General features: G+C 30.0%; 1 protein-coding gene across 3 annotated transcripts in view; it reads left to right on the forward strand.

The window, feature by feature from the left end:
• Positions 1-4478: 4478 nt before the first annotated feature.
• LOC142333214 (retinoid-inducible serine carboxypeptidase-like) overlaps positions 4479-27215 on the forward strand; it is a 40421-nt gene continuing 17684 nt past the window's right edge. Inside the window, exons 1-7 of one of the 3 annotated variants that reach the window (XM_075380195.1) lie at positions 4479-4605; positions 6043-6177; positions 10476-10680; positions 16615-16818; positions 19630-19874; positions 22208-22438; positions 26123-26233. In XM_075380195.1, the coding sequence (XP_075236310.1) occupies positions 19707-19874; positions 22208-22438; positions 26123-26233 (510 nt within the window). In that variant the 5' untranslated portion in view covers positions 4479-4605; positions 6043-6177; positions 10476-10680; positions 16615-16818; positions 19630-19706. Of the gene's footprint in view, positions 4606-6042; positions 6178-10475; positions 10681-16614; positions 16819-16999; positions 17182-19629; positions 19875-22207; positions 22439-26122; positions 26234-27215 lie in introns of those variants that run through there. The other 2 variants (XM_075380194.1, XM_075380196.1) reach the window with 2 other exon arrangements.

Consider the following 27215-nt stretch of genomic DNA (forward strand, 5'->3'; position numbering starts at 1 on the left):
ATAATAAAATATCTAAGTCCGGTTAACTAAGAGGTCGGATGATAAAATCAGTGATTATTTTACTAACTGTATTATATAACATAAAACTTAAAATAAACAAAAAAGTTATTAAGTATGATTTTTTTTCACTACTACATAAAACGACAAATATCAAATAATTTATTGTCAAATGGGGAATATAACATCGATTTTAAATATTTTAGGAAAATATTTTTTTTTTTTTTTTTTTTTTTTTTTTATTTTAAATAATAGTAAAACTATCAGTATAATATACTGATTCGTTAATAAAAAAAAAAAAAAAAAAAAAAAAATTTCCGTAAAAATTAAAAATTTTTTTTTCATCTCTTACCGGTTTTAGCTTGGACGGTTTATTCTATGTAAATGTGAATAAGTCAAATACGCAACGCAGTTATATACCTGATGCCAGAACTTGACGGGCAAGGTGACAAGGGGGAGGGAAAATTCAGGTTAATTGGCAACATAGGACCTGTCAGTCACTAAATATTAGAACTGTGTTTAATGAATACAACCTCCGTATTAAGAATAGGATTCTCTGTATTAATATACAGAAAATAAACCCCTTCGCTTCGATTAATATCGAAGCGAACGGGGTGTCTTAATAATTTTCAGTTTCAGTAAACCACCTTATCATCTCTTAATAAATAATATATTAAATTATTTATTTATTTGTATACTCACACACGCGCGCACAATTTTAATTATATATAAATACTAAAATATACTATTCTATATAAATATAATTTTTTTTTCTCTTAAAATCTGTTTTAGCTAAACCTTTGTAATTACAAAAATAAAAATTGATAAAATTTACAATTTTTTTTTTTTTTTTATAAACTTCCTTAAATTCTATTGTAGCTCCGCTTCTTCCCTACTGAAAAATTATAATTCTCCACAATTAAAAAAATATATATATTAATGAAAAATTATAATCCATAACGACGCCCGATCCATAACGTCGGGCGTCGTTATGGTCGTAAAAAAAATTATAAATTTAAAAAATCGCATGAAAACCACCTTTCATTCATTTACATAAGGTGAACTGACATATGCGAATTTCGCTCGCGCTAGTATGTCGAGAACGGTTGGACCTAGACACATGAAACTGCCGGCTATCGTTCCAGGAAGTTGGAAAACACACTTTCGAGTAAGCCTTTCAAAATTTCGTTAAAAATCGTCTGTGTGGACCATTTTTGAGATACGCCCTTTTTTTAGAAATCATTATTTAATATAAGGTATACCCTTTCTTATGTATAATATATATAAGATAACGTCATTAGCTATCATAAAAAAAAATCAATTTACAACCTTTATCACCTATCATACCGATTTCGCTGAAAGTAATGATGCCCGATTTTTTTTTTCAAAACATCGTTATCAATTTAAAAGTGATCAGAACTTTTAACTGATGATTTTGAAGTTTAAACTGACATTATAGACATATATTACACTGTCGTTGAAAGTAATGATGACCAAACACAATAATAAATTTTACACTGTAAAACAGTGGTTCGTACAATTTTAATGAGTCTGATTAGGATTCGAATATGATATCCTAGGGTTAATAACTCTGTCACTACACACAAAAAAAAATTAATCTGGACAAAAAATATTTAAAAAAAAAATTCGAAACTTCAGTCATCGTATTTAATCACTTTTAATACACGAGATTCAATTTATTAAAAGTAAAAATAACCTAACAATATAAAAAAAAGATGGCTTCTGAACAATAGAAGGGAGGAAAAATATTACTACTGCGGTTAGTTTGTACGTATGTTGACTGAGAGAGGGGGGAGAGAGCAGAGAGAATGTGAATGCATTTGACTCTCACCTTCTCCCCCTGGTTCGCGACGAAATTCATCAAAACAACTACGTAGATCAAAATGTGTGTTACGTTGATGAAAAATTATAATTGATTATAATATTATTAGCTGTTTCCATTATATTCAGCGATGTAAAAAAAATAAAAAAATCTTACATAATAATATTATCTAACATTTTCTTTCTGATATTAATCTATTAAAAGTGATTAATATATTAAAAGTGTTATTAAAGATTAACGTTGTCATACAGTAAATAAAGTTTATTTCTTCACGATTTGTAGTTGTGTTTTTAAAACCGTTATCAAATTTTGTTTATTTGATTATTTGTATTTAGAGTATTCAGTATATTTAAATATATTTTACGTGAATCTGACAACCGTATAGTAAATAATTCTACGTGTAAATGAGGTAAGTTCTTTCAAATTATAATATTTTGTAATAAGAAATTAGTACACAATTAAATAATGTGATAATATTGGTTAACATATTGGAGGAATTTGGGAGTTTAATGAACTAAACATTTTATTTTGGCAAAAATGATTATTTTTAGGTTGGCCAAATATATTTTTATTCTTGTTATTTTAATTAAAATTAAGTACAGATTACTTTATAAAAATATGTAACTAAAATATTTGCTTTCAAGTAAGTACCGATAAACTATAAGAGGGGTTTTGCTGAATCTTTTGTAGACTAAACGTTTTATTTACGTATTATTTCTATTTAAATGTGCTTTACTTATTGTTTCGGGTTTCAATATTCTATTGAAGTTCTGTTTTTTGTTTTAAAAATTTAGATTTCTGTTTAACAACAAAACCGTTTGCCTGTGTCTACATTTGGTAATTAATAAATTAGCTATCTATTTTAGAAAGATAAATTGCCTTTGTTATTCATATGAAATACTTTACAAATATTTTCTCACTTTTCTTGAAATTTACATTGATATGTTCTGTAGATCAAAACGGTCGGTTTTTATGTTACATGGTCAGATTTATTATTAATTTTTTTTCGACAAAAATTTAGCCAAAATGTTTGTTCTAATTTCTTTTTCATTTTTTTTACTTTTTTTATTAAAAAAAGACTAGACTAATGAATAAATGAAAGCAATTTTTTAAATTCACTTGTATCTGTTGGCTAAAGAACATGGCTAACGGTACATAAACGAGTAATGACGAGAAGGCTTTCAATTATTTAATTTTACCTAATATTCAATTAATTATAACCACGCACGTAAACGTGATTATTTTATTCATATACGTAATTATAATATTCGATTTTTTAAATTTCTGCTTTAAATTAAAATAAAACAATGTTTAGTAAAAAAGAAAAATTATAAAAGCACGCACGCGAATGTACTTTTATATATATGTGCTAAACCTTTGTAATTACAAAAATAAAAATTGATAAAATTTTCTACTTTTTTTTTCTTTTATAAACTTCGTTAAATTCTATTGCAGCTTCGCTCCTTTCCTGCTGAAAAATTATAATTCTTCAAAATTAAAAAAATATATATATTAATGAAAAATTATAATCCATAACGACGCCCGACGGCCTTTATCATAATTAAGAAAAATAGCCTTATCCTCCTTGACCATTTTATAACGGGTAGGTAGCGAGTAGGTAGCGGGTAGGGTATAAGCGAGTCTACTGCGGGAATATCCATTAGGTCAAAACTGTAAGCCTCAGACGGATTCAAACCCGATTCCTTGTATTAAGAACCCGAAGCGCTGCACTTGTACACAAAATATTTAAGCCGATCGTAAGAAAAATTATAAATTTAAAAAATCGCATGAAAACACCTTTCACTGTGATTTGACGTTTGCGAATTTCGCTCGCGCTAGTATCTCAAAGCCGTGTTTTACTATGTATTTTACAGTAAATCCACTCTTTCAGCTTGTAAATTTAAACTGGAAACACGTGTTTATCCTGGAAAACATACCCTCGGGTTCAAACTTCATAATCCTCCTCAGCACAGGGGGATGTCCTTTAACTCAAACGGTCCTTCCCACCTACCAGCTGTATGTCCGGCATGGCAGGTGGGGCCGCCGGTTAGATCTTTCTTTTCATTCTTGCTTGCCTCACTCTAACTCAAAGGACGGGGGTAATTTCGGTCCCGGCTATGCCGTTCGGGTTTACGTTGCTCACTCTGTATTACGTTGAAAAGTATTTTAATATAAAAATGATTGACTCGAAAATTAAAACTAATTAATGTAGATTAATAAGGAAATAGTAGTAAAAAAAACCTAACAGTATAAATAAAAAATATGGCTTCTGAACAAGGGCTGAAATGAAGGAAAAAAATTACTACTGTGGTAAGTTTGTACGTAGTGGAGATTGTGCAGAGAATGGAGAAAATAGCATAACTATTATTGTGAGTGCATTTGACTCTCTCCTCCTTCCACTGGTTCGCTCGCATTCGTCAAAAAAACTGAGTATGTCAAAATGTGTGTTATGTTGATGAAAAATTATATTTGTTTATAATATTATTAGCGGTTTCCATCATATTCAGCAATGCAGAGAAAATAAAAGAATCTTACATTGTAATATTATCCAACATTTTCTTTCTGATAATTTATTAATCTAATAAAAGTGTTATTAACGATTAACGTTGTCATACAGTAAATAATGTTATTTATTTACGATGTGTAAAGTTTGAGAACCGTATCAAATTTTCTTTACTTTATTATTTGTGCGTATTCAGTAAATTTAGATGTATTTTATATGAATCTAGAGAACCGTTTATAAAATAAATCTACATGTAAACTAGGTAAGTTCTTTCAAATAATCACATTTTGTAATAAGAAAAATAGTACACAAATATTGTGATTATTGGTTAACTTATTGGCAGGAATTATGGAGATTTAATGAACTAAACGTTTTCCATTTACAAATTTTGTTTCGGCAAAAATAATTATTTTTAGCTTAGCCAAATATATTCTTATTCTTGTTATTTTAACTAAAATTAATTACAGATTACTCTATAAAAATATGTAATTAAAAATAATTTGCTTTTAAGTAAGTACCAATACACTAGAAAATGGGTTGCTGATTCTTTTGTGGAGACTAAACGTTTTATTTACGCATTATTAATATTATTATTTCTATTTAAATGTGCTATACTTGTTAATCATTTCGGGTATCAATATTTTATTGAAGTTCTGTTTTTTGTTTAGATTTCTGTTAATAATTAAACCTTTGCCTGTGTGTACATTTTGCATATAATTTTGCAAATTAATGGTTACCTGATTTTAATCTGGTGTAAATTAAAAAAATTTCTTTAAACTGAAAAAAAAAGGAAAACTGAAAAAATGATTTTTTTCTTACCTTTTTACGTGGTTTTTTTTGAAGTCGGCCATTAAAAAAGTAAATTACCATCCCTTGTTTATTATTTTTCTTTTGATTATTTTTGAAGATCCTTAATTACTTCTTCCATACAAAAAATTGAAAAGCAGTAGTTACAAACTGCATCCTTGTTTTTTATTTTGGAGTTTCTTTCCTCATTTTCTTCACATACCACAGCTACCTGATTCTTTTACAAGCTTTAAATAACTCTTTTTCTTCTTAAAAAAAAGAATCAGATTTCTTTTTTTTTTATAGTTAAGTATTTTATTTTATTGCATGTTACCAGATTACTCTGTATTTCATTCTAAAGGGAACTGAATGAAGGGAAACATTTTCTGATTGTAAACTATTCCCCATCCCTATATTTTAACACCATTTTCCTAAAAGATTATTAATATAAATAAAAATTTATATCATCAAATACTTTATAAAGATTTGTTGCTTTTAAGATACTAAAAACAATTGACGATTCACTTTCAAATTTTAAGGAAATTATTCTTCCAAAGACCTCCTGTAATAATTATCAGTTCCTCCTTCAGCTCAGTTAGTGGCGGCACTATGTTGACATCATATATTGTAAAAAGCTTAACCTTTTTAGTAAGTAGTTAAACAGTATTTTATCAATATTATGTTCCTTATTTAATATCTTGTTTTCATCATGTTTAATGTGTTTGTAAATTTCATAACTGTTGAAATGTATTCTGATCTTGATTTACATTGATTTGTGTTAAAATTTACTCATCATAGTTAAAATGTATTTATACATGTTTTTTTTTGTATGGAATGATATTGAAAAATTTAATATGTTAATCTGTATTTTAGAACTAATCTGTGATGTTTTTTTTTGTATTTTTATTTGCAGTGTTCAAAAATGTGTGCTCTCTTATTTTCCATCTATTCTAAAAAGATGATTGTATTAAAGTCGGAACAATACCACCCATCTGTTGATAGATATGAACCTCATTACTGTATTCATACTCCAAGGTTTCCGCTGACTGTAAGTGTGAGAACATATAAATAAAATAAAATTTCATCATCTTTAAAGCGTGTAATATCTCTACCTAGCACAGTGTAAGAAAGTGCATATAGTTTAAAAGATAGATCTGTAGGCTTATTAACTCATTCAGTCTCATTAAACATTTTCCTCTCGTTAAAACATTATTTGTATTAAAAATCTTGTAATCCATCAAAAAGTTAAAAAAAAAAACAGTACTTAAAATAAAGAATGAAGGCATAAGTTGAAATACTTAACCTGAAATTCATTTTGTGTGGTTATCCTGTGTGTGTAGTCTTTATGGAACTGAATAAAAGGTTTTCATTGCAGAAACAATACTGTATTTTACATTCTGAACAAATTTTTGAACTTGTTAAGGTGGCTTTGATGTTATCTCACATCTTTTCTGTTCTCTTTATTTTTAATTTTTTTACTTGGAGGAGTGTACGAAGGGAAGTCATATGTATTTAAAAAACATATACACATAGTGTAATTTATTTAAAAACAATAATACCCTGTTGATTAATTAAAAAAGAAACACGATTTCTCTGCATCCTGTTCATGTGTACATAAATATGTGCATAAAATAATTATTTTGAATGGTCGCTTCTTAATTAATTTTTGAAGTATTTTTTTATATTTACTTTTACATTACTTTATGCATTTGTATTTACATAATTATTGTAGACTTTAAGTGCATCTATTTTTTATCTTATGATTTATATTTTATAGATGTAATCTATATAATGCATTATTGTGTTCCGAAATGAATGAAGATCTGCTTACAAAAATTAGTTTTATAATCTGAGATTTGCGAGATCAAATCCTGCTTCTTCAGAGTGTGTGTAATTTTTAGGCCAAACTGATAACTTTCCAACAGACTCATTAAGGGTATGTTGATGGAGCCAGTTTAAGGAGATCAGGTGTGTCACTACTGAAAATAGTTCCTTGTGTACCGTTGACTATGAAATTAGATAAGTTAACTGATAGATGTAGAATATGATCCTCAGAAACGGATCGCTTGCTCATTTTTATTTTTTCTTGAGGTTAGTGTTTTTGTATTCTTAGGCATTTCTTATTAATAAAATATTGCTTTTTAAACGGTCTGCCTTTAAACTGTCTTACTTTTTAAACGGACATTTTAGGCCTTTTAGACCCACCATTGGTTGAATAGTTAATTTGACACCTGAAAAAACAGAAAACTACAGGCCTATCAGTCAGTAATTTAGCAGAGATCATGGAAAAATAAAATCTAGACTAGTCAACTATTTATTGAAACATAAGTTAATTGATCCAATAAGTATGGGTCTAAGCAGGTAGAGGAATGGAGGATGGCTTAACCAATTTTGATATAACAAAAATAAAAAATCTTAAGTTATTTTCCTAGACTTTGCTAAATTATTTGATACCATACCTCACAATATATTATTAAATAAATTAGCAAATGTTGAAATTGGCAATAAATTATTTACAAATTTTCTCAGGAACCGGTCACAAATTTTAATGAACAAAACTCATTCATGTAAAAAAAATTTAGTATTTTCAATATGAGAAAAAATTTATTTCTTTATTTTTAAATTCTACTATTTTTTCATGAATTTTGATGTTTAATATGCAGTGTATTCTCCAGTTGTTTTTCAAAAAAATTTATGAACACAAATATGTACAAATCATCTCAAGCGGAAGAAATGCTGTGTGTACTGAAGAACACTACTTGCTAATGTGATAACTGGTATATTCCTATTTAAAGTCATGAACCCTTGAGTCTTTGTAATGTAATTGTTGAAAAAGAGAATACACATTTTTAATAATATTACTATTGTTAATGATAAAATTAGCAGAAAATTAAGTGTTAAAAACAGTCAAGAAAGAGTTATCTTTATATTCACGACATATTATGTGCAGGTATTTGTTTACTTTAGTGCTTTAGATTATTTGACTTATATTACAGTTACTAAATGAAAATAACACATGCACAATGCAATTAAATAATTATCAGTCATATTATAACAGACGATATAGTAGTTGCTAATATTAGTTGCTAATATTAATAAAGTAATGAATATTTTAAAAATGTTATTGATTACAAAATGTTTTCTGTTAATAATTATAAAAAGTGGAATGCTAAGAAACAGTTCCTGTCTCTGTTCAGCACATCACAATGATCAAGGCACAAGTGCACATCATATTTCAGATTTTATTCCTGACCGTACTTTAAATTTAGTGTATTTAAATTTGCCAGGAAGTTCTGCATTATCATATAATGGGATATGATCAACTGAGTAAAACTGAATTTCTGTAAGAGGTCTAGTTTCCTCTGTGCCTTGTGGAGAGGCTAATTTCCTCTGCGCCATTGAAGAACTGGTTCACTTGGAGATGCAGAAGTACTAGCTTGATCTTTCTTCCTCTCCTTTACTTTTTTATTTATAAAATTTAGTCCACTGGAAACTCTTGTATGAAATTAAAGCAAGTCTAGCAACATCCTTCTTGGAAATTTCATTTGTATCCAGATAATGGCCAAATCAACTTTGTAAAATATAAGCTTCAAAGTCCACTTCTTTAACTTTATAAAGATTTAGTAAAAGCTTGATCAAAGAGATCAATACTCCCAATTCTTGGCTGTACAAACATACAACTTCTGAACGGTCAATTTGTAAGTGTGTTTTTCTTCTTATCCCATCTTTCAATCATATCAGTGGTAAATGTCCCAACGAAATTGAACCCCATCATAACAATTTTTTTTTTTGTCTTCAGTTATTTGAGTGGTTTGATGCAGCTCTTCAAGATTCCCTATCTAGTGCTAGTGGTTTCATTTCAGTATACCCGCTACATCCTACATCCCTAACAACTTGTTTTACATATTCCAAACTTGGCCTGCCTACACAATTTTTTCCTTCTACCTGTCCTTCCAATATTAGCAAATAGTAAGAATTTTAGTTAACTCATTTAATTAAAATAATATCAAGGCTCAGTCTCAAACGATGTCGTTCTGTTTTTTCATAGCCTCTTTACCAACAATCATGTGAGACTACCCAAATATCTCAGAAATTCTGGCAAAGTACTTTTTGACTTTTCCCTTCATTAATAAGAAAAATTAAGAGTTGGAGCCAAAAAAGCAGAAAAATAATTATACCAGGTGATCATTTGAAAAGTTACCACATTTATTAGTGGAGAGGGTAGGTGACCCACCCTCTCTGCTACACCTACCACAACTCAAAAATCTTAAATGGCAATGGTAATATTTAATTACATTAATTGTCAACCCAAAAAATATAATGAATTTTGGTGAAAAGAAAATTAAACTGTATACTGTTGAAATTATCATAACGGTATCTTTTACAACAGAGGTCGGCAACCTTTGGGTCAGTAAGGGCGCAAAATAAATTCAAAAGTTATTGGGGGTGACACATTATTATTACACAATAAGCAGATGATGCAGTTACCTTTAAAGTCAATAAAACAAAATTTTTCTTCCAAGTCAACATTTAAACAACAAATTCTCTTTCATTTACAATTATTCATGTTGGGTTAAACAGAACAATACGTATTTGGTAGCGAAAAGCACGACTATTTTGCGTGATATAATTACTAATAATACGTAAATAATAGAATATAGTCAATAATGATAACGCTCAAAATACATAACACTCAAAATATGGTAACATACTACCAAATTTATCAGAAGCGAGAATATTCCATATGTTAAGTAGCAAGTGTGTCAGTGTATGACCTTGATTCCTATTTTCTGACACTGAGCTTGCAGAATTATTTGGTCTTATATACGCGTGCCATGATACAGTTATTGGGCTTAGTAAGTGTGTAATATAGTGAATGTGTAAAAAAATTTCATTGAGGGCGTCATGGCACCTGGAAGCACCGCGTTGCCAACCCATGCCCTACTGCATGGCAGTGAGGTCTGATAGAAAATGAGGTGGCATGGGTCAATGAATTTTGTAATTTTAGTAGTAGGGTAATGAAACTGTAAGATGGCATCACCTATCGCTATGTGCGACATTTTTTTCTCCTGTCATATTCCAGTAAATATTAAATTTCAGTCGTCCCCATACTTAATTTTTACAGGCGTCTTATGGCGATATTTTCTGATCCCCTCCTGTGTGATAAGGCATGACATTTTGTCCGTTCCCTTCTCCTCACAGCACATTATGCGATTTGTGAATTACTCTTTATCTGAAGATGATTTTATAAAAAGCAAAACATCTCATATATATGATGAATGGGCAGGTTATATAATCGTAAGATTTGTTTACGTTATTGTTATTGTGTATTTTTATTTGTTTTAGCATAAAACATATTCAATGTCGAAATGAACCATCAGTTAGTTGTTAACTTATTACCTGTGATCAAAAGTTTATTAATTCAACGGATGTTGTAAATGATAACACTACAATTGAGTCGTTATCGCTTTTATGTCGTAATGAAGATATGTGTAATCACCACACTTCGATATGCCAAATAATCTCATTAAATATAACTACTTTGTCATGGGTGAGTTAAAATGACATAAAAAAATGTCAATTTTTAGTAGCTTTTTTATTTTACTACCTAATTGCTGCTGATTGATAACCTTTGAAAGAAAATAAATTTTTTTTATCTGTCTAAAGGAATTTGGGTTTTCCAGTATAATTTTTTTTAAAATTATCTAGCTAGTAAACGGTAATTAAAATTAGGTAATCTTAATTAGAGTGGAATAAAAAAAAAGGTAGATGTAATTTTGTAATAACTTTTGAAGTACAATAATAATAATAATTTTAAGGCAAAATATGAAGTTGTTAAGTGTTAATGATAAAAATAATGTTAAAAAGTACTGAATAATATAAATTTATTGATAACAACAAAAATTTAACTTGAAAATAAATAAGAGGTGTGTAAACCAGAAATAAAGAAACTAATGATTTACTGTTGTTCACAAAGGAATAAAATATACAGAGTCTTTGTAAAAGAATGATGGGGTTTTTGAACATGGATTAAATGAAAACAAAAATAGTTACAGTTGTTATACTTATAGATGTATATTTATCGAATTTGTCATCTAAAACAGTCTTTTTTTTACATAAGTAATGAATTTCAATATTTGCACCATTAGTCGGTCGGCAAATCTCCAGTCAATACTCGGTCTCTGTCTGTACCTGAATTAACGTATCTTATATTACGATTACAACTGCTTCACTAATCCTTTCATTTAAGTGACATAGGTTGTGTATTTATTCGAATAAACAATGTTTTTTATATACTCCCACAAGAGAAAATCTCAAGGTGACAGGTCTGGAGTTCATATTGGCCAGGCTTCAGGTCCTTGCCGGCCTATTCATCGGTGTCCAAATTTTCCATTCAAAGCATGGCTGACAAATGCATTAAAGTGCGGGGATGCGCCATCTTGTTGGAAATGAATTCGTTGTATGTTTTAGCATTCATCCGGTTGAATAAAGCAGTAATTGTTTTAACATATTGAGATAAACATTTCCATTAACAGTCTTTTCAGCGAATAAAAAAAGTCTGATTACACGATTTTTCATCACACCACACCAAACATTAACTTTAGTTGTGTTGTGTCGTTTCTAAAAATTACATATGGGTTTTCAGTTCTCCATATTCGTGAACTGTATTTGTTAACATGTATGTATGTATGTTAAACTGTATTTGTTAGTATGGAATGTGGCTTACCTGTAAAAATTATATCGTCTAAAAATGATTTGTTTTCATTAATTTTGTGGAAAATTTTAACAGCATAGTTGAAACATTTTCCTACATCATCAGGTTTCAATTCCAGCAGTAGTTAGATTTTAAGTGGATATAATTACAATCTTTTGTGCAAAATTTTGTTATTTGTTGTTTTTGGAATATTCGAGGCTTCGACGAGAGATGGAATTGTTAGGGCTCTTCTGATTGTAGATTGTCTAATTTGTTCAACAGTTTTATCTGATGCTCATGGCTGCCGGTTGATTTTTTGTTCAGAACAGATTTAGTTTCTTCGAACTGTTTGAACCAACATCATATATTATTTTATGGGGCTCTTTTCCATTTTCACATTGAACTAAAATTATGGACTTAAATTCAGCCAGCCAGATAGTCTGGATGCGCAGTGGCAGTCATTGCAGGGGTGAGATGTGGGCCACGCAGCTGGTCTCCACATACGAAGGAACGCCGAAGGCGGAAGCCGGGAGGCAGCTGATGGTCAACCGGCAGGAGATGTGGAGAACGGCTACGGCTGGGGCATGGACCAGGAGACTGATCCCGGACTTGGGACCGTGGGTCAGGCGGAGGCACGGGGAGGTAGATTACTTCCTCACGCAGTTCCTGTCTGGACACGGGGAATTCGGGGTCTACCTACATCGGTTCAAGAGAAGACGGACACCGAGGTGCTTCTACTGCGGCCAGGATGACACGCCGGAGCACACCTTTTACGAGTGCGAAAGGTGGGCTGTGGTCCGGCGTAGGCACGGCACAGATGGCCTCACTCCAGAAACAACTGTAGCTCACATGCTGAAAGGGAAGAGAGAATGGGATGCGTTACAGAGCACGGTGGCTAGCATCCTGAAGACGAAGGAGGTACATGGAAGAGAGTGGGGAGAAGACTTCTAGGCGCGGGCAAGCAGCAATGTCCCTAGCGAGTATACTGTGTGTTTCTTCTATTATATATTTTATTTTTGTGTTGTATCGTATTGTATTGTGAATTCATTGTCTCCATTGTCACTGTGGTTGGTACTCTACGGCCGGCTCGAGATGACAAGCACGATCGCTTCGACCGTGTGCAGGAGGGCCACGGCTAGAGGTGACATCGCCGAAGAGACAACATGAAGTGTAAGTTTCATTTATTATGTATTTTCCTTGTATTGTATGACTGTGGTATTATTTCATTTTATTGATTGTGTTCCTGCTAACGGCTACGAGGGCACTCACAGCGAACGTGCCCGCGGATTGCGGAAGGTGGAATAAGTTCAGACGCCAATGTGATGGGCTGCAACTGAAGCCAACTGGTCAACGGATGGGAAGAATAGACTTTTATTAATTATGTATTCTGTATGGGTGTGTTACTAGGCTTAACTGCGTTTTCCTGATAGCGGCTAAGCGGTGGTGTAAGTGAGAGCGAGTGTGTTTTATTACTTGTGTTGTGTCCTGCTGATGGGTGAAAAAAAAAATACAGGGGGCGAATCGTGGTCGCCGTGCAGGGCCAGGGAGGCAGCCTGGATGCAGAGGACGCTTCGGCTCCTTCATATGCAAGAATGAAGGTCAGTTGGGGTGCTCGGATGATGCATTTGGGACCCTCAGGTGTGAGAGGGTGGACGCGGCGGTTTACCGGCTACGCCTTGCGCGAAGCCGGCAACCTAGTGTAGGGACGGGAAGGGTAGCCTCTCAGTGGAGGGATGTAGTGGTCGTCCAGAAGGGAGGGCTGCTGCATCTTGATGAAACTGAGAGGACTCCGATGGGACGCCAAAGAAAAGGCAAGACAGGGGGGGGGAGTCGACTGCCACGACACTCCGACATTCCTGCGCATAGCCTAACGGCGGAGGCCGAGGATGTTAAAAAAAAAAAAAAAAAATAGATAGTACATTTTGCTTTTTCTGTTTTCACACGAAAACTGGTGTGCTAGTTTGAACTGCTGTTACACAAACGTTTGGGTTGGAGGGTTTCAGGTCTATCAAAAATTCATGCTTATCAAAATTTCTCAACTGCCTTGATCTGAATTAAAAAAACCCCATCATTCTTTTATGAAGACTCTGTATTTAAGCATTTATCATTTTTATATAATGTATATAATAATTTTTCAGAAAATTGTTGATCCATCATTATTCTATTATAAAATAAAGAAAATAGCATCTAAATGTACAAAGTGATCATAAATTCGGTGCATTTTACATCTTAATAAAAAAATAACAAAGCAATGTATATACATGCTTGTTTTATTGTTAAACAGGGCATTTCAAACAGTTTTGTTTACAACTTTTATTAACTTCAAACAAGTTCCACATGAGCACCTTTTGTGGCATGTAAAAAAATGTCTAGACAATATTAATTTTCATGCCACACATTACGAAGAACATCTGGAATTTATCCATTAATTACACCTTTGATTCTTCCTTTTAGTTCCTTGATGTTGACCAACTTCGTTGGTTATACCCTTTCTTTTTTCTGTTTAGCCTCCGGTAACTACCATTCAGATAATACTTCAGAGGATGAATGAGGATGATATGTATGAGTATAAATGAAGTGTAGTCTTGTACAGTCTCAGTTCGGCCGTTCCTGAGATGTGTGGCTAATTGAAACCCAACCTCCAAAGAACACCGGTATCCACAATCTAGTATTCAAATCCGTGTAAAAATAACTGACTTTACTGGGACTTGAACGCTGGAACTGTCGATTTTCAAATCACCTGATTTGGGAAGATGCGTTCACCATTAAACCAACCCGGTGGGTTGGTTACATTCTGTCTTTCACAGACCTTTCGAGAAAGAAATTGAGAGGCGAAAGGTTAGGGGATTTTAATTATAATAATAAAGTTTACAGAAACTAAATATAAATGTAAGAATTTCGAATCAGTAGTGGCACGTGAGCACCGAAATACATAAGCAAAGGTTGTGTAGTCTGGAATATGGAGAAAGAACAATGTCGACAGAGACCCTCAAGAGCAATATTTGTTCACAGAGCTATGCTGTGAAATAATAATTCTGGTACAATAATAATCTCTGATCAGTGGGCGGGTGGCTTACAATGGTATAAGTAATTCGAACAAAATTACGTGCACAATAAAGTGAAACGTTAGCAGAATTTCATAGAGCCACTTTCGGGGCATGTACTGAAAAAATAATTAGTCCTTTTAGCTAGATTGAGGTAAAACGATTTAGGTAATCTCACTGGTGAAACCACAGTACGTTGCCTAAAATTGAAGATGTCCAAAATGAGAAGCCGAAAACAAAAACAGACCAAGAATATTGCTATCTTAAGAGATTATAATTATTATAAAGTAATAATAATATAATAACAATAATTTATTTCTTTAATTTAATTTCTATTTTGTGTTTAATTATATATGTTTCACACACAACATACAAAAGTGTTCTACTGTGTTCATTAAAATAAATAAATATTATTATTATTGCAGTCTATATTGCAGGATGGTTTTAATAAATTTTTAATATGTTCTCATAGTAACCAACTCATTATAAACACGAAAAAAAAAAAAAAACGATTCATTTCAAATCTGCTCATATGAAATCTGATTCCTGACCCATACTAGTTACGTGCAATTGCAGTTTTCCCTTCAGACTCAGTATCAGTAATAATAAGATATGTGCTTGTAATAGATAGATAATAACCAATGGGATCAAATACACGGGTGTGATAGCTGGCAATAAATCGAAATAGGATTGTCACTTAAAAACATTTCTTGTAAAATTAGTAGTTGTGTGAATAGATTTTATTACCTAAAAAATGTTCTCCCACGTAAAACTCTTTTACTAATGTATAAAGCCCTAATGGAATCTAATCTGAAGGTATGGGGGGTGTTTGGCAGCTGACTCGCATTTAAAAATTACAACTAAACTTCAAAAAAGAGCGTTTAAAATGATTTCAGGCTTTTCATCAAACAACCCAAATTTAAATCTTTATAAGCATCGTAATACAATGACCCCCTCTAGGTTACCATTATTTCTCACTTTGTAAATTATTTTTCAAAATAATTTACCTAGAAAACACAACATTATTTGTAACATAAGAGAATGTATATGATAACAAATTATTTTAATGTAAGAAGACTAAAAACTCAAATTCCAAAGATTTTTAATAAATTGCCATCACATATTTTAGAAATGATAAAAAGAAAATATTTGAAAAAGAAATGTTTAATTATTTATTATCAGGAATTTCTTAATTGCTTTTCTACTTTTATTATAAAATATTTTTTGTACTATGTGCTATTGTGTACTATAATTAATATTTTTAATATTTATTTTAATATTTAATATTTCTTGTACTACATATGTGTTTTTATATATATCCATATATCATAATTGTTATTTTTGTTTTTATTATAAAATGTATGATCTATTTATATTATAATATGTAATCTGTAATATGCAAGAACAGCCTAAAATAATACAGTTGTAAAATAAAACAAAAATGAAACATTTCAATGTTTTATTTATTGTAGATATATCATGTATTAAAAGTTGCCTTTTTAAAATTAAACATTTTTAAAATTAATTTAAGCTTACAGTAATTAATCTTTTACTGAAATCTGTTTAATATAATTTTATAAATTAATCTCATTTAATTAATTTTTATTTACTTTTGTATTACTTTATGTTGCACCTTAATTAAGTATTTGATAAAATTTTAATTTTACAAAGGATAAAGTAGATTTTTTACTGTATTTTTCTGCATTGTATTGTGTAAATAACTTGTATTCAAATTATGTTAATACAGGAATCTGCTGATAAGACTTATGTCTTAGTGGGACCATATATTGTACAATTTTATGAAAATATATAAATAAAAAATATAAATAAATAAAATAAATTATTATTATTATACTTCTCATTTAAATTTTGGGAGTAACTCTGAAAGAGAAAGTAACTCAGGGTCTGTGCCTGAGGCCAGAGACTTAGAAACTATGATAAAAAATTAACAGTAAGAAAATTTTTTATTAATGTACTTTTATTTTATGTATTATATAGTAAGTAGTTCTTTGATAATTTCTACTTGAAATTATCAATTTATTTGTTAGAACTAAAAATTATACAAGTATATAAAAAAATGATAAGATAAATCACATAAATTACAGAAATTTGTACACTATTAATCATTTTTATATAGTGCTGTCTTTAAACTGATTAGGTTGTCTAAAAACATCAAATGTTTATTTTTTGTTCACATATCCAGACATCATAGTTTTAAGTACTGTAAATGGACTTTTAATTTAGTAAAAATTTATACTGAACATAATGTACAAAACTATTTATTTTATTTTAGTTTTCTTCTGTGTTAGTACACGTAAGTTTGTTTGTTTCTAGAAAGAAATATATAATTTCAGTAAAATTTAAATTTTACAATAATTACACAGTTATAAGAATGTGTATTATATTAATAAGGTGTGGGAACTTTGAAATAATGTTTTTACATTTAAACATAGAAAACTGATATTTAGCAAATGCTCTCTTAATGCTTTGAAATGATATTTTTCTTATTATCAGACCATGACACCTCATCCATCAAGAGAATCCTCATAGGAGATCAGTTCAAAGTTTTAAAAGAAAAGAAGGTTTTGATAAATAATTTTAGCCAATTATTTTAAACAGTCTGTTTCACTGTTAAGTACACAGTTGATGAGGTGTTGAGTATATCTCAAATAAATTAGTTGTATCAGACTGAATAATAGATTGTTTTCAGGTAAAAAATTTGCTAAATTTCATTTTTCTATGTTTAACTGTTGAAAAATTATTTAATGATTTCCATAGTTTGTTAGCACTATGTGAATAATTATATATAAGGAAAGTAAAAAGTTGACAATAATGTTACTTAACTTTCCTGACATTTGCATAAAACTTAAAATCTTATTGTCACACAATAACAATTCATTAAATAACAGACACAGTTCAAATATAACAAAGGCTATGCCACCCAAAATATGTGGCCTCATAACTCAAGAAAACTTTCAAATCATCAGTCATCAACTTTCAACTCTTATAATTTACTGGTAATTACTTTTACTTTTATAAACTTATTTTAAATCAAGAAAAACACTATTTGAGAATAATTTTATGTATAAAAATTTTCTAGAATATTCAAAACTATAATAAAACAAGTTAAAAAGTGTTTAAGGTAAGTTCTTAATTTCATTGAACTATTCAACTTAAATAAAAATAAGTTATTTTAATACAATGTTTTAAAAAACTTGCATGTTTTAGCTACTTTTGCTGTGACTAGTAGTGATGTTTTGTGCTCTAACAACGGAGAGTACTTTTTATTAATCATTTCTTTCTTGATTTATGAAGATACATATTTTATATGTGATAGAGAACTATATTGGATTTTAATTATGATTTCCTTTGGTACATTGTCAGGTGTTTTAGATTTCAGAACAATTTTCTGAAATACTAATGTTAACAGTCTACAACTAGCATGTTAAGATGTTCTCCTTTATTTACATATACAACAAATATTTTATTTCTTAACTATGTAACATAACCATTTTATAATATTATTATACAAAAAATAAACATAACCTACTCTAATCATATGTTAAACAATATTGGTCTGATCTTATTATTCAGCCAATCTAGAAATGTGATAAATGGTAATAAATCATATACATTTACCTAAATAGAATTCTTTTACACAATAAAATCTAATCCTACATATTAATTAACAGTTTATCATACATTATAAAATATATTAAATTATACTAGCATATACATCACTTAAACCATTAACATCTGTTCTGTTAGATAGAAATTTACATCTGAAAATATGAATCATTTCAAATATCAACCTCCTAGTATGGTTTACATTATAATCAAAAATCTTTATTTGTTCATAATTAAAACTGTATTTTCTTTTTCATGTTTGGATAAGGCAGTAACTTAATGTTTTCAGTACTTATGGGCTTGTTGAAATTTTGTTTAAATAATAAAAAAATAATCTTACATTTTCTTCATTATTTTATATCATGTACAAATAATATACACCTAAAGAATTTCAATTAAATTCAAATTTTTTTATTAGTGTTTTATTTTTTTCATTTAAATAATGTCAACATTGTGTAGTTAATTGTATCCAAACTTTTTAACTTGCCAGCCTCTGTGGTGTAGAGGGTGGTAGCGTCTCAGCCTTTCATCCAGAGGTACCAGGTTCGAATTCTGGTCAGGCATGGCATTTACACATGCTACAAAAATTTTCATTCATCTTATCCTATGATGTAATACCTAACGGTGGTCCCAGAGGTTAAAAAAAATTTTTTTAACTTTGACAGTTTCAAAAATCATAGTTCAATGAAGCAAGATTTGGTATTTTACTTAAATTCATACCTTCAATTTTCAGGATGCTTCTTCCTGAGAAGACACTGATTTTGTTTATTTATAACCACCATACAACCTTAACTTTGATATTATTTAATAATTTTTTTATATTTTTATTTATTAAAATGATTTTAATGATTTCTCCTTTTTATTTTGTACTTTGGGCTGCTAATCAAGGTTTTCCCATGAATTTCTGTAAGCCTTCCATGTAAATGGTGGACCAGTTATTTTTTATCCATTGTGTAGTAAGCACAATAAAACTAAGCTAATGTTCTCCTACATTAACTATACTGACAACAGACAATATTTAGCAGTCCTTATTCATTTTAGAACAAATTAAAAATTACAGTTTGGTCAATTTTCAACCAATCTAAATAGATAAATAGAAGATATTCTATTATAATATTACTTTAAAATTTTACAGTTGTTGTCACTGGTAAGAAAGGATTTGGGCCAGGATCACAAGAATATGGATATGTTGAAGTAAGAAAAGGTGCGCACATGTTCTACTGGTTATATTACATCAATACAGTAAAAGAAAGTGAAGCTACAAAGCATCCACTTGTTATATGGCTACAGGGTGGTCCTGGTGCTTCGTCAACTGGTTATGGTAACTTTGAAGAATTCGGAACACTTTATAAAAATCTTTCAGAACGAGAATCAGCTTGGGTAATTATTTTTTAATTTTTTTAACATTAGCTATTGTTTGGTGGCATAGTTTGTGCAAATTTTCTTTGTTAAGCTATCAACTATTTCATTGTTGAAATTTCTTTACTATACTACAGGTATTGTGGATTAAAATTTTTGTAACTCTAAATAGATCCATGGGTCGAGTTGCAAGTTTTTGTGTTTGCTAATAGTTTTTTTTTGATATCATCCCCATAATCAATAGGATGAACGGCATTGTGAGCACACTGTTGTTGGTACCTTTCCTTAATTTCCTGTGACGGAATGATATATATTTCTCTACTTTCTTGCTACTAACATAGCTATCATAATTGGATAAATTAAAATAAAATTGTAATAAAATTGCTCAGGAAATACAGAGTGATTCAGTGCAGTAAACTAATAAGTTAGAAATACAACAACTTACTTATCAGTGTAGTATAATTAATATTATACTATAATATAGTATATTATTAATAATTAACAGTTATCTATAAAAAATTGAGTTTATAAAACAGTTAGTAAAAAATATGTTTGATACAAAAAAAAAGTATTAAAAAATATAGATTACATAACACTTTCTAAAACCAGCCATGTTTACTCACTCATTGATTAAAATATAATCATACATCTTTCAGCAAAATATGGTAAAATTATTAACTCTGATAGATAAGAAAAAACAATGGAGTAATTCATTGATTTATCTATGCAAGTTAAACATTACAACCATATTGGTTATAGAAGAATTAACAGGGATTACAAGTCACTCTTAAAAGTGACGTAGCCAATCTTAAGAATAACAACTATCCCATGTCAGATTTACTATAGAATATGTGTAGTAAAGTGAATTCCCATGCCTTCTTCACAGAGGCAAATATTTATTTGTATGTCAGCTTACCAAGCCCATCATAAATAAATCAAAGATTGATAATATATATATATATATATATATACAAAAGGAATATATAATAGGTATAATATGCAGTATATAGGTATATAATGTACATATGCAGTATATAAACTGGCAAAGTGTTGCATGATTTTTTCCAGCTACTCAGATCAAGTCAAAATTCCCAAGTTTTGAATAAAAAAGATTTTTAATTTTACTCTGTGGGGAAAATTTAGAAACAATCCATTTATAAAGAAGTGATTCCAAACAAAAAATTATTAATTTAAAAGAGCACTGTTATGAAAAAAATTAAGTTAATGAAAAAAATTGTTCTCATTTTGGGTTAAGAATATGATATAGGTACCAAAGCTATTTTCATTTTAATATTCCTTTAAGTGATGAATTGATGAAGAAAAACACAAAAACATTTTTTTTTTAATTATAAAATTTAAAAGAGTTAGAGCCAAAGTACAAATTATAAAATTAAAAATGTTTTAAAACCAGTGAAGACATTTGAAGAAACATCTCTAGTACAGCACCCCCTGGTGCCTTATAACCGTAAAACTAATCTAAGAAGCTGCTCTAAGGTGATACCTATGTAATGCAAAAAACTGCATCGAAATTGGTCCAGTAGTTTTTGAGGTAAGTGGTAACAGACGCACACATATATATATATATACACACACACACACACACAACCTCTTAACCCCTACATATATCGTCTCTGTTCTGTCATGGGTATAACCAAAATATATATCTTTTAGAAGTAGGGAACATATGTTTTTTTGGTCTAGATGACCTTTTTGGACCCTAAAACAAAAAAGATTTGTAAAAACCCAATATCCCATTATTTACATGACCACCAAATTTATATAAAAATGATATATTGGTAAATAAATAGAAACACAGGAATGCTATGAATACATTTAAATTAATAATTAAATAATCAGTCGTATAACAAAATTTTGAGCGTAGATTTTACATCAATGAGGTATCCTTCTTTGATGTCCAGTTATCTTATAAGTTTTTTTTTACAATTTTTATAATATACATATGCCGATGTATAATTTTTCGTGTTACAACCGCAAAAACAAAATTTTTCTGGTAAAGAATACAAGAAATTTCTTGAAAGTGGTTATAAATCTCAAAACTTGTAATAAAATAAGAGTAAATAAAATATTAAAGGAAGTTGCAATTTGTTAAGTAAAAAAAAAGTCAGTATAATTACATGAATTAAAAATAATTTATATACTTTTATATTTTTTTATTATTTTTTGTATTTTTTACTTGCTGTATTATAATTACTTATATTATTTTATATTTGTAAACCTGACTGTGTACAGATGCCATGGTATCTCTGCAGAATACTGCTATCGCAATGTCTCTGTACTGTGTTAATATCCAAACAGCTATTAAATAAAATAATTTTTTTCTTTATTTTTTACAGACAAAACATGTAAATGTATTATACATTGACAATCCAGTGGGTAGTGGATTCAGTTATGTTAAAAATGAATCTTTGTATGTTAAAACCAATCATGATATTGCTGTTGATTTAGTTACATTTACTAAAGAATTTTACAAAAACTTTAAAAAATTTTCAAAAACACCACTTTATATATTTACAGAATCTTATGGTGGAAAGATGACAGTAGAATTTGCCTATAACCTTTATCAGGTAAAAGCCATTTTTACTCAGATATTTAATTTAAAAAATTAATATAAACATTGTAATCTCTTAATGTCGGGGTGTTATTCTGTTTGTGTTAATTGCATATGTGGGTGATTGTGAATGTAGTTTTACCTATTAAGTATAGTCACTACAATTTAATTTATGTACTTCTGAAGTTTTAGGTTCTTTATTAATACTGTACAATATTTTGTTCATAATTTTGAAATCAATAATCCTCTTTCCAGAAAATAATAGTATATTTCAGTGTAATAAGTCAGTGTAAATGTATATGCTAGTCATTAACATATATTGGGTTAAGTTGTCCATCCCAATTTTTAACTGATACTGGTGTATGTAATAAGTTATGTTATGTCTGAAAAAGCTGTACATGCTAAGTTGAGTAATTTAGATATTGTAGTTAAGTGTGACAATTGTGATTACCGTTTTAATGTCTTTTATTGTCTGGATGTGGTGAGCTTGAAGAACTGTAATCTTTGGTATGTTCAAATTTAGCAATGTATCAAAAGTTGAGGTTAAATTTGTTGATGATGTGAAAAAATTATGGAATTGTTTGATGTTATTCATCATGTTATAAAGTTCATTAATGAAATATATTTAAATTTTTTCTAAAAAGATTCAATATTTTTAATTTTTAACTAATTACTATCTGTGATTTGTGTTTTACAAACAATAATATTCATGATAGTAATATTTTATTAGTTCTATTGTTATACTTTAATTACTTTTGTTAAACGTTTTCAAAAATGTGTGCAACCAAAAAGGTTTCAAGTTTATCTTCAAAGTATTATGTAAAATCAGAGTTGTGTAAAGTTAATGGGATTTTTTAATAAAATATTTTCAACTGTTTACTTTCAAGTGGCATTGCACATTTAAAGATTTATTTAAGGCTGAAATTCAGTCCTTCCCTCATTGTGGTATTCCTACAGTTGGTGTTAACTTTGTCATTTTTAAATAGTTGAGATCTGTTTTATCAACAAACACTACACTCTTAGATTTTTTCTATTCGTAACTTTTAAACACAACTTTCCTAGAGAAAACTCAATGTGTTATAAAATGACTGAATGAGATTTCATAAGATCTTTCATTTATAAATGCTTTTATTTATTTTCATTGGCTTTCTAAAATCTTCTCTTGCTTAATGTAATTTAGAAGTTGAGCAGAGACCCAGATATATAAATTTTACCTTGTAACTTGATGTACAATGTTTAAGTAAAACAAAACCGTGTTTTGTTTTCTTATTTTATCTTTTTTTCTATTTTTGTATCTTATTATTATGAGCTTTATAATAGTACAACTGTTTCAACAGTTCTACTTAAAATTATTATCCATTTATTTTCAAGATGCCAAATTATTCGGTACATAAAACTAAATCATTGTGCCAACTACTTCATTGATTGGAACCACAAATTATTTTAGCTATGCCAACCAAATTAATTTATGGCATAAAAATAATACCTGTTCATAAAATTAATTCAAATTTAAAACCTGGCAAACTCAGTCCAATTAATGTAATGAATATTTACTCTAAAATTCTTGAAAAATATCAAAAGCTGCATAAATAAATTTTTTATTTAAGTTTAATATTATTTCAAGTAATTAATTTCGTTTTAGGGAGGATTTAAAAACAATACAAGTAGCCTTTTATTACATAATAATGTTCATTCATTTAGTTTTGATAAAAGGGATAAGATCTTGACAATATTCTTGGATATTAAGACATTTTTATTAGCTGGCTGAAACTATTGTAAAAGATGGGAAATTTTTAGAGTCTGTGGGTTTGCATCGAGATGGTATGAAAGCTGTTGATTGATAGACAGATAGGATCAATGACCATTGTCCCGTCAATGTTCAAGAATTGACAAGAATTATAGTGATAAAGCTGTTATAGATTTTTTAGTATTTCAAGGAATTACTTTGTGGCTAATATTATTTAACGTAAATTTTAATAATTTATAAATGAAGGTAATACACTGGTGTTTATAACAGCTTTAGTATTTCAGAGAAATATAGCAGGAGGTGTACCTGAGGGAGCAAGGAAATAATTGTGCACTATTAAAAGATGTTTTAAGTAACTTACTAAGTTTAAATTAATAAAAAACCACATACATGATTAACTCATTCTGATAATCAACCCTGTACTCTAGTCATTAAATAACATGAATGCAGCATAGAGTGTAATGATTCTATTTGTGCAATGTTGAGTCATGTAATACAGACTACATATATAATCATTATCTTAGGGATTATAGCATAAGGTGACTTGACTACACATTACAAATTGACAAATTTTAAAACTAATATATTTTGTAACCTAAGGAATGTTCTAGGTAAAGATTCATTAATGTAAGCATTGTCATATGAGGAGGTACATATGGAATTCAGTATTAGAACATATAAAAATAATGTAGAACATATTATTAAGAATAATAATGAGGTTCAGAATGCATGAGATGTCAACTAGTGAACTTTATAAACAACTGAAAGAATATGTACAGAAATTTGTGTTATCTATTAGGAAAAAAGAAGATAAATTATGTGTAACAGTCTAGCATAAATATAATAGTAGACATAGATTGACCAGTAAAATTCAAAATAGATAGATTTCATTTGGTTTAAACATGCATGATACATGGGTTTCTGGGTAAAAATTTATTGTCAGACCTCTCAGGGCTTGTTATGTTGTGCATTACTGAATGTATAAAATACAGGATGTAGTTTTACAGAAGTGGCAGTAAAAAATTGCAATATGAGATACCGTTGCAGTTTGCTGTGTAGTCAATCGCAGTATAGGACCGGGATCTACTGACCTGTAAGATGGATCTGTGACTTCAAGAAATGTGGTCTGATGGTCATTAGCTGTTTCGTCTGTGAGAACACTGGTTTTGATCGAACTTTCCATCCAGTATGGTTAAGTCAAGGACAGACAAGTGTCCAGAGGGCACTTGTCTGTCCTTCAAGAGCTACTTGAAAAGATTCGAAAGGAGAAATACACCGTAGTGCATGTACTGTCTGGCTGAAGATACAATTGAACATAATGTTTTCTATTGTCCAGAATGGAGGGTGTAGAGGATGAGAGCAGGTGTGAGGGAACTGACAACAGACCCTCTGATCAATTATATGCTAGCGTTGGAAGAGCAGTGGAGACAGCTGCAGGAATTTTCGTCTGAAGTACTTCGGATGAAAGATCAGGAGGGATGGAATAGGATTCTAGTATAGGGCTCAGGTGGACAGCCCCAGCTGCGAGGTCTGACATGCTTAAGTGTGTTGGCACCAATGAATTGCTGGGGACTCCAACGGAGAGTAGGAGACTGAGTTTAAGAAAAGACCCAGAACCGATGGGGAGTGCTTAGGTATTTCCTGTTAGAGTGGGCTTCAAAAAGAAAAAAGATCCAACCAGCGAGCCAACCTGCCATGCTGGACTTACTGCCAGTAGGTGTGGAGGCTCGTTAGAGTAATGGACAGTCCTCTGGGTTTAACAAAAGCTATCAGTCAGACCAAACCAGAGAAGCAGGGGAAAAAATGTAAAGTAATACATCCTGAGGAACTAATTTTATTATAATAAGAAAACTTAGTTGCTTGTATAGACCTGACAAATAAATAAATACATAAAATATAATAATACTGTACTTATATCTATCCATGTGTATTTGTAAGGGATGTTTGTTGCAGGAAATTAAAAAACACAAGTTAAAAATCAACTTTAAAGGAATTGCATTAGGTGATTCATGGATATCTCCTGTGGATTCTTGCCTTACATGGGCACCATATTTACTTAACATAGTCAGTATAATATTAAAAAATATTATTACTTTAATAGTTTGAAAATATCTCAACAACAGTGGCGGCTTGTGTGTTGGCACTGTAGAACTGCAGTACCCCTATTCTCATTTGATATTATCGATAACATTTACTATAATGAGACTTTCTTTAATTCTTTCTGTATACTTGTACAATATATAATCCATAAGCTTAATGTCAGTTGCCATTTGCCAGTTTATGAAAAATCAAAAAAAAAAAAAATGAAACTGTGCGCTTCACAGTTCCAGAGATGTGGTGCTTGACTGTTATGCGCATGTGCACATAGGAAGCTGCACGCAAGGCTGTGGGCTGTGAGAAGGAAGAGAGAGACTGTCACTCCTGCAGTGCCATCCCTGGTGTGCTGGTGGAAGGTACTTTTTTCTTTTTTTTTTTTTTACTTTGCGTGTGTACGGTATGTTCCTTGTTCATTCCATTTTCTAGCTTACTCAATTGATGGAGTATGAAAGTGGTTTAATTGTTTTTCAGTACTGATCAGAAGATGGTATAAAGCAAGGGTCTTTGATGGCCAAATCTGCCAAAAAACACGCTGGAAGGGCGAACGAGAAGATAATTAGTAAAAAATAATTATGTATTTGTTTCTGTGTAGATAGAAATTTAAATTAAGCACTATTGGATTGTAGTGTATTTAAGTGGACGTTTTATTACTATCTAATGATATTAAAAAATATTATCTGTATTGACATTTTATTATTTATTTGGTTACACAATGAGCTTAAAAACTGTGTACCATATTCTTGAATGTGATAAAGTGTAGAATAACAATCTAATTCTACACTTTAAATACCCAAAAATTTTTCTGGCGTAGCACCCCACACTAATTTTAGCTACAAGCCGCCACTGCTCAACATAAAAGTATTTTTTAATTGTGGTAAATAAATTACATGCGATTCAACTGCATGATCATTTCACCCAACATTATTTAACTTTGTGCTCTATGGGAGAA

This window comes from Lycorma delicatula, chromosome 12 (genome assembly GCF_047948215.1).
Source record: "Lycorma delicatula isolate Av1 chromosome 12, ASM4794821v1, whole genome shotgun sequence".
NCBI lineage: Eukaryota > Metazoa > Arthropoda > Insecta > Hemiptera > Fulgoridae > Lycorma > Lycorma delicatula.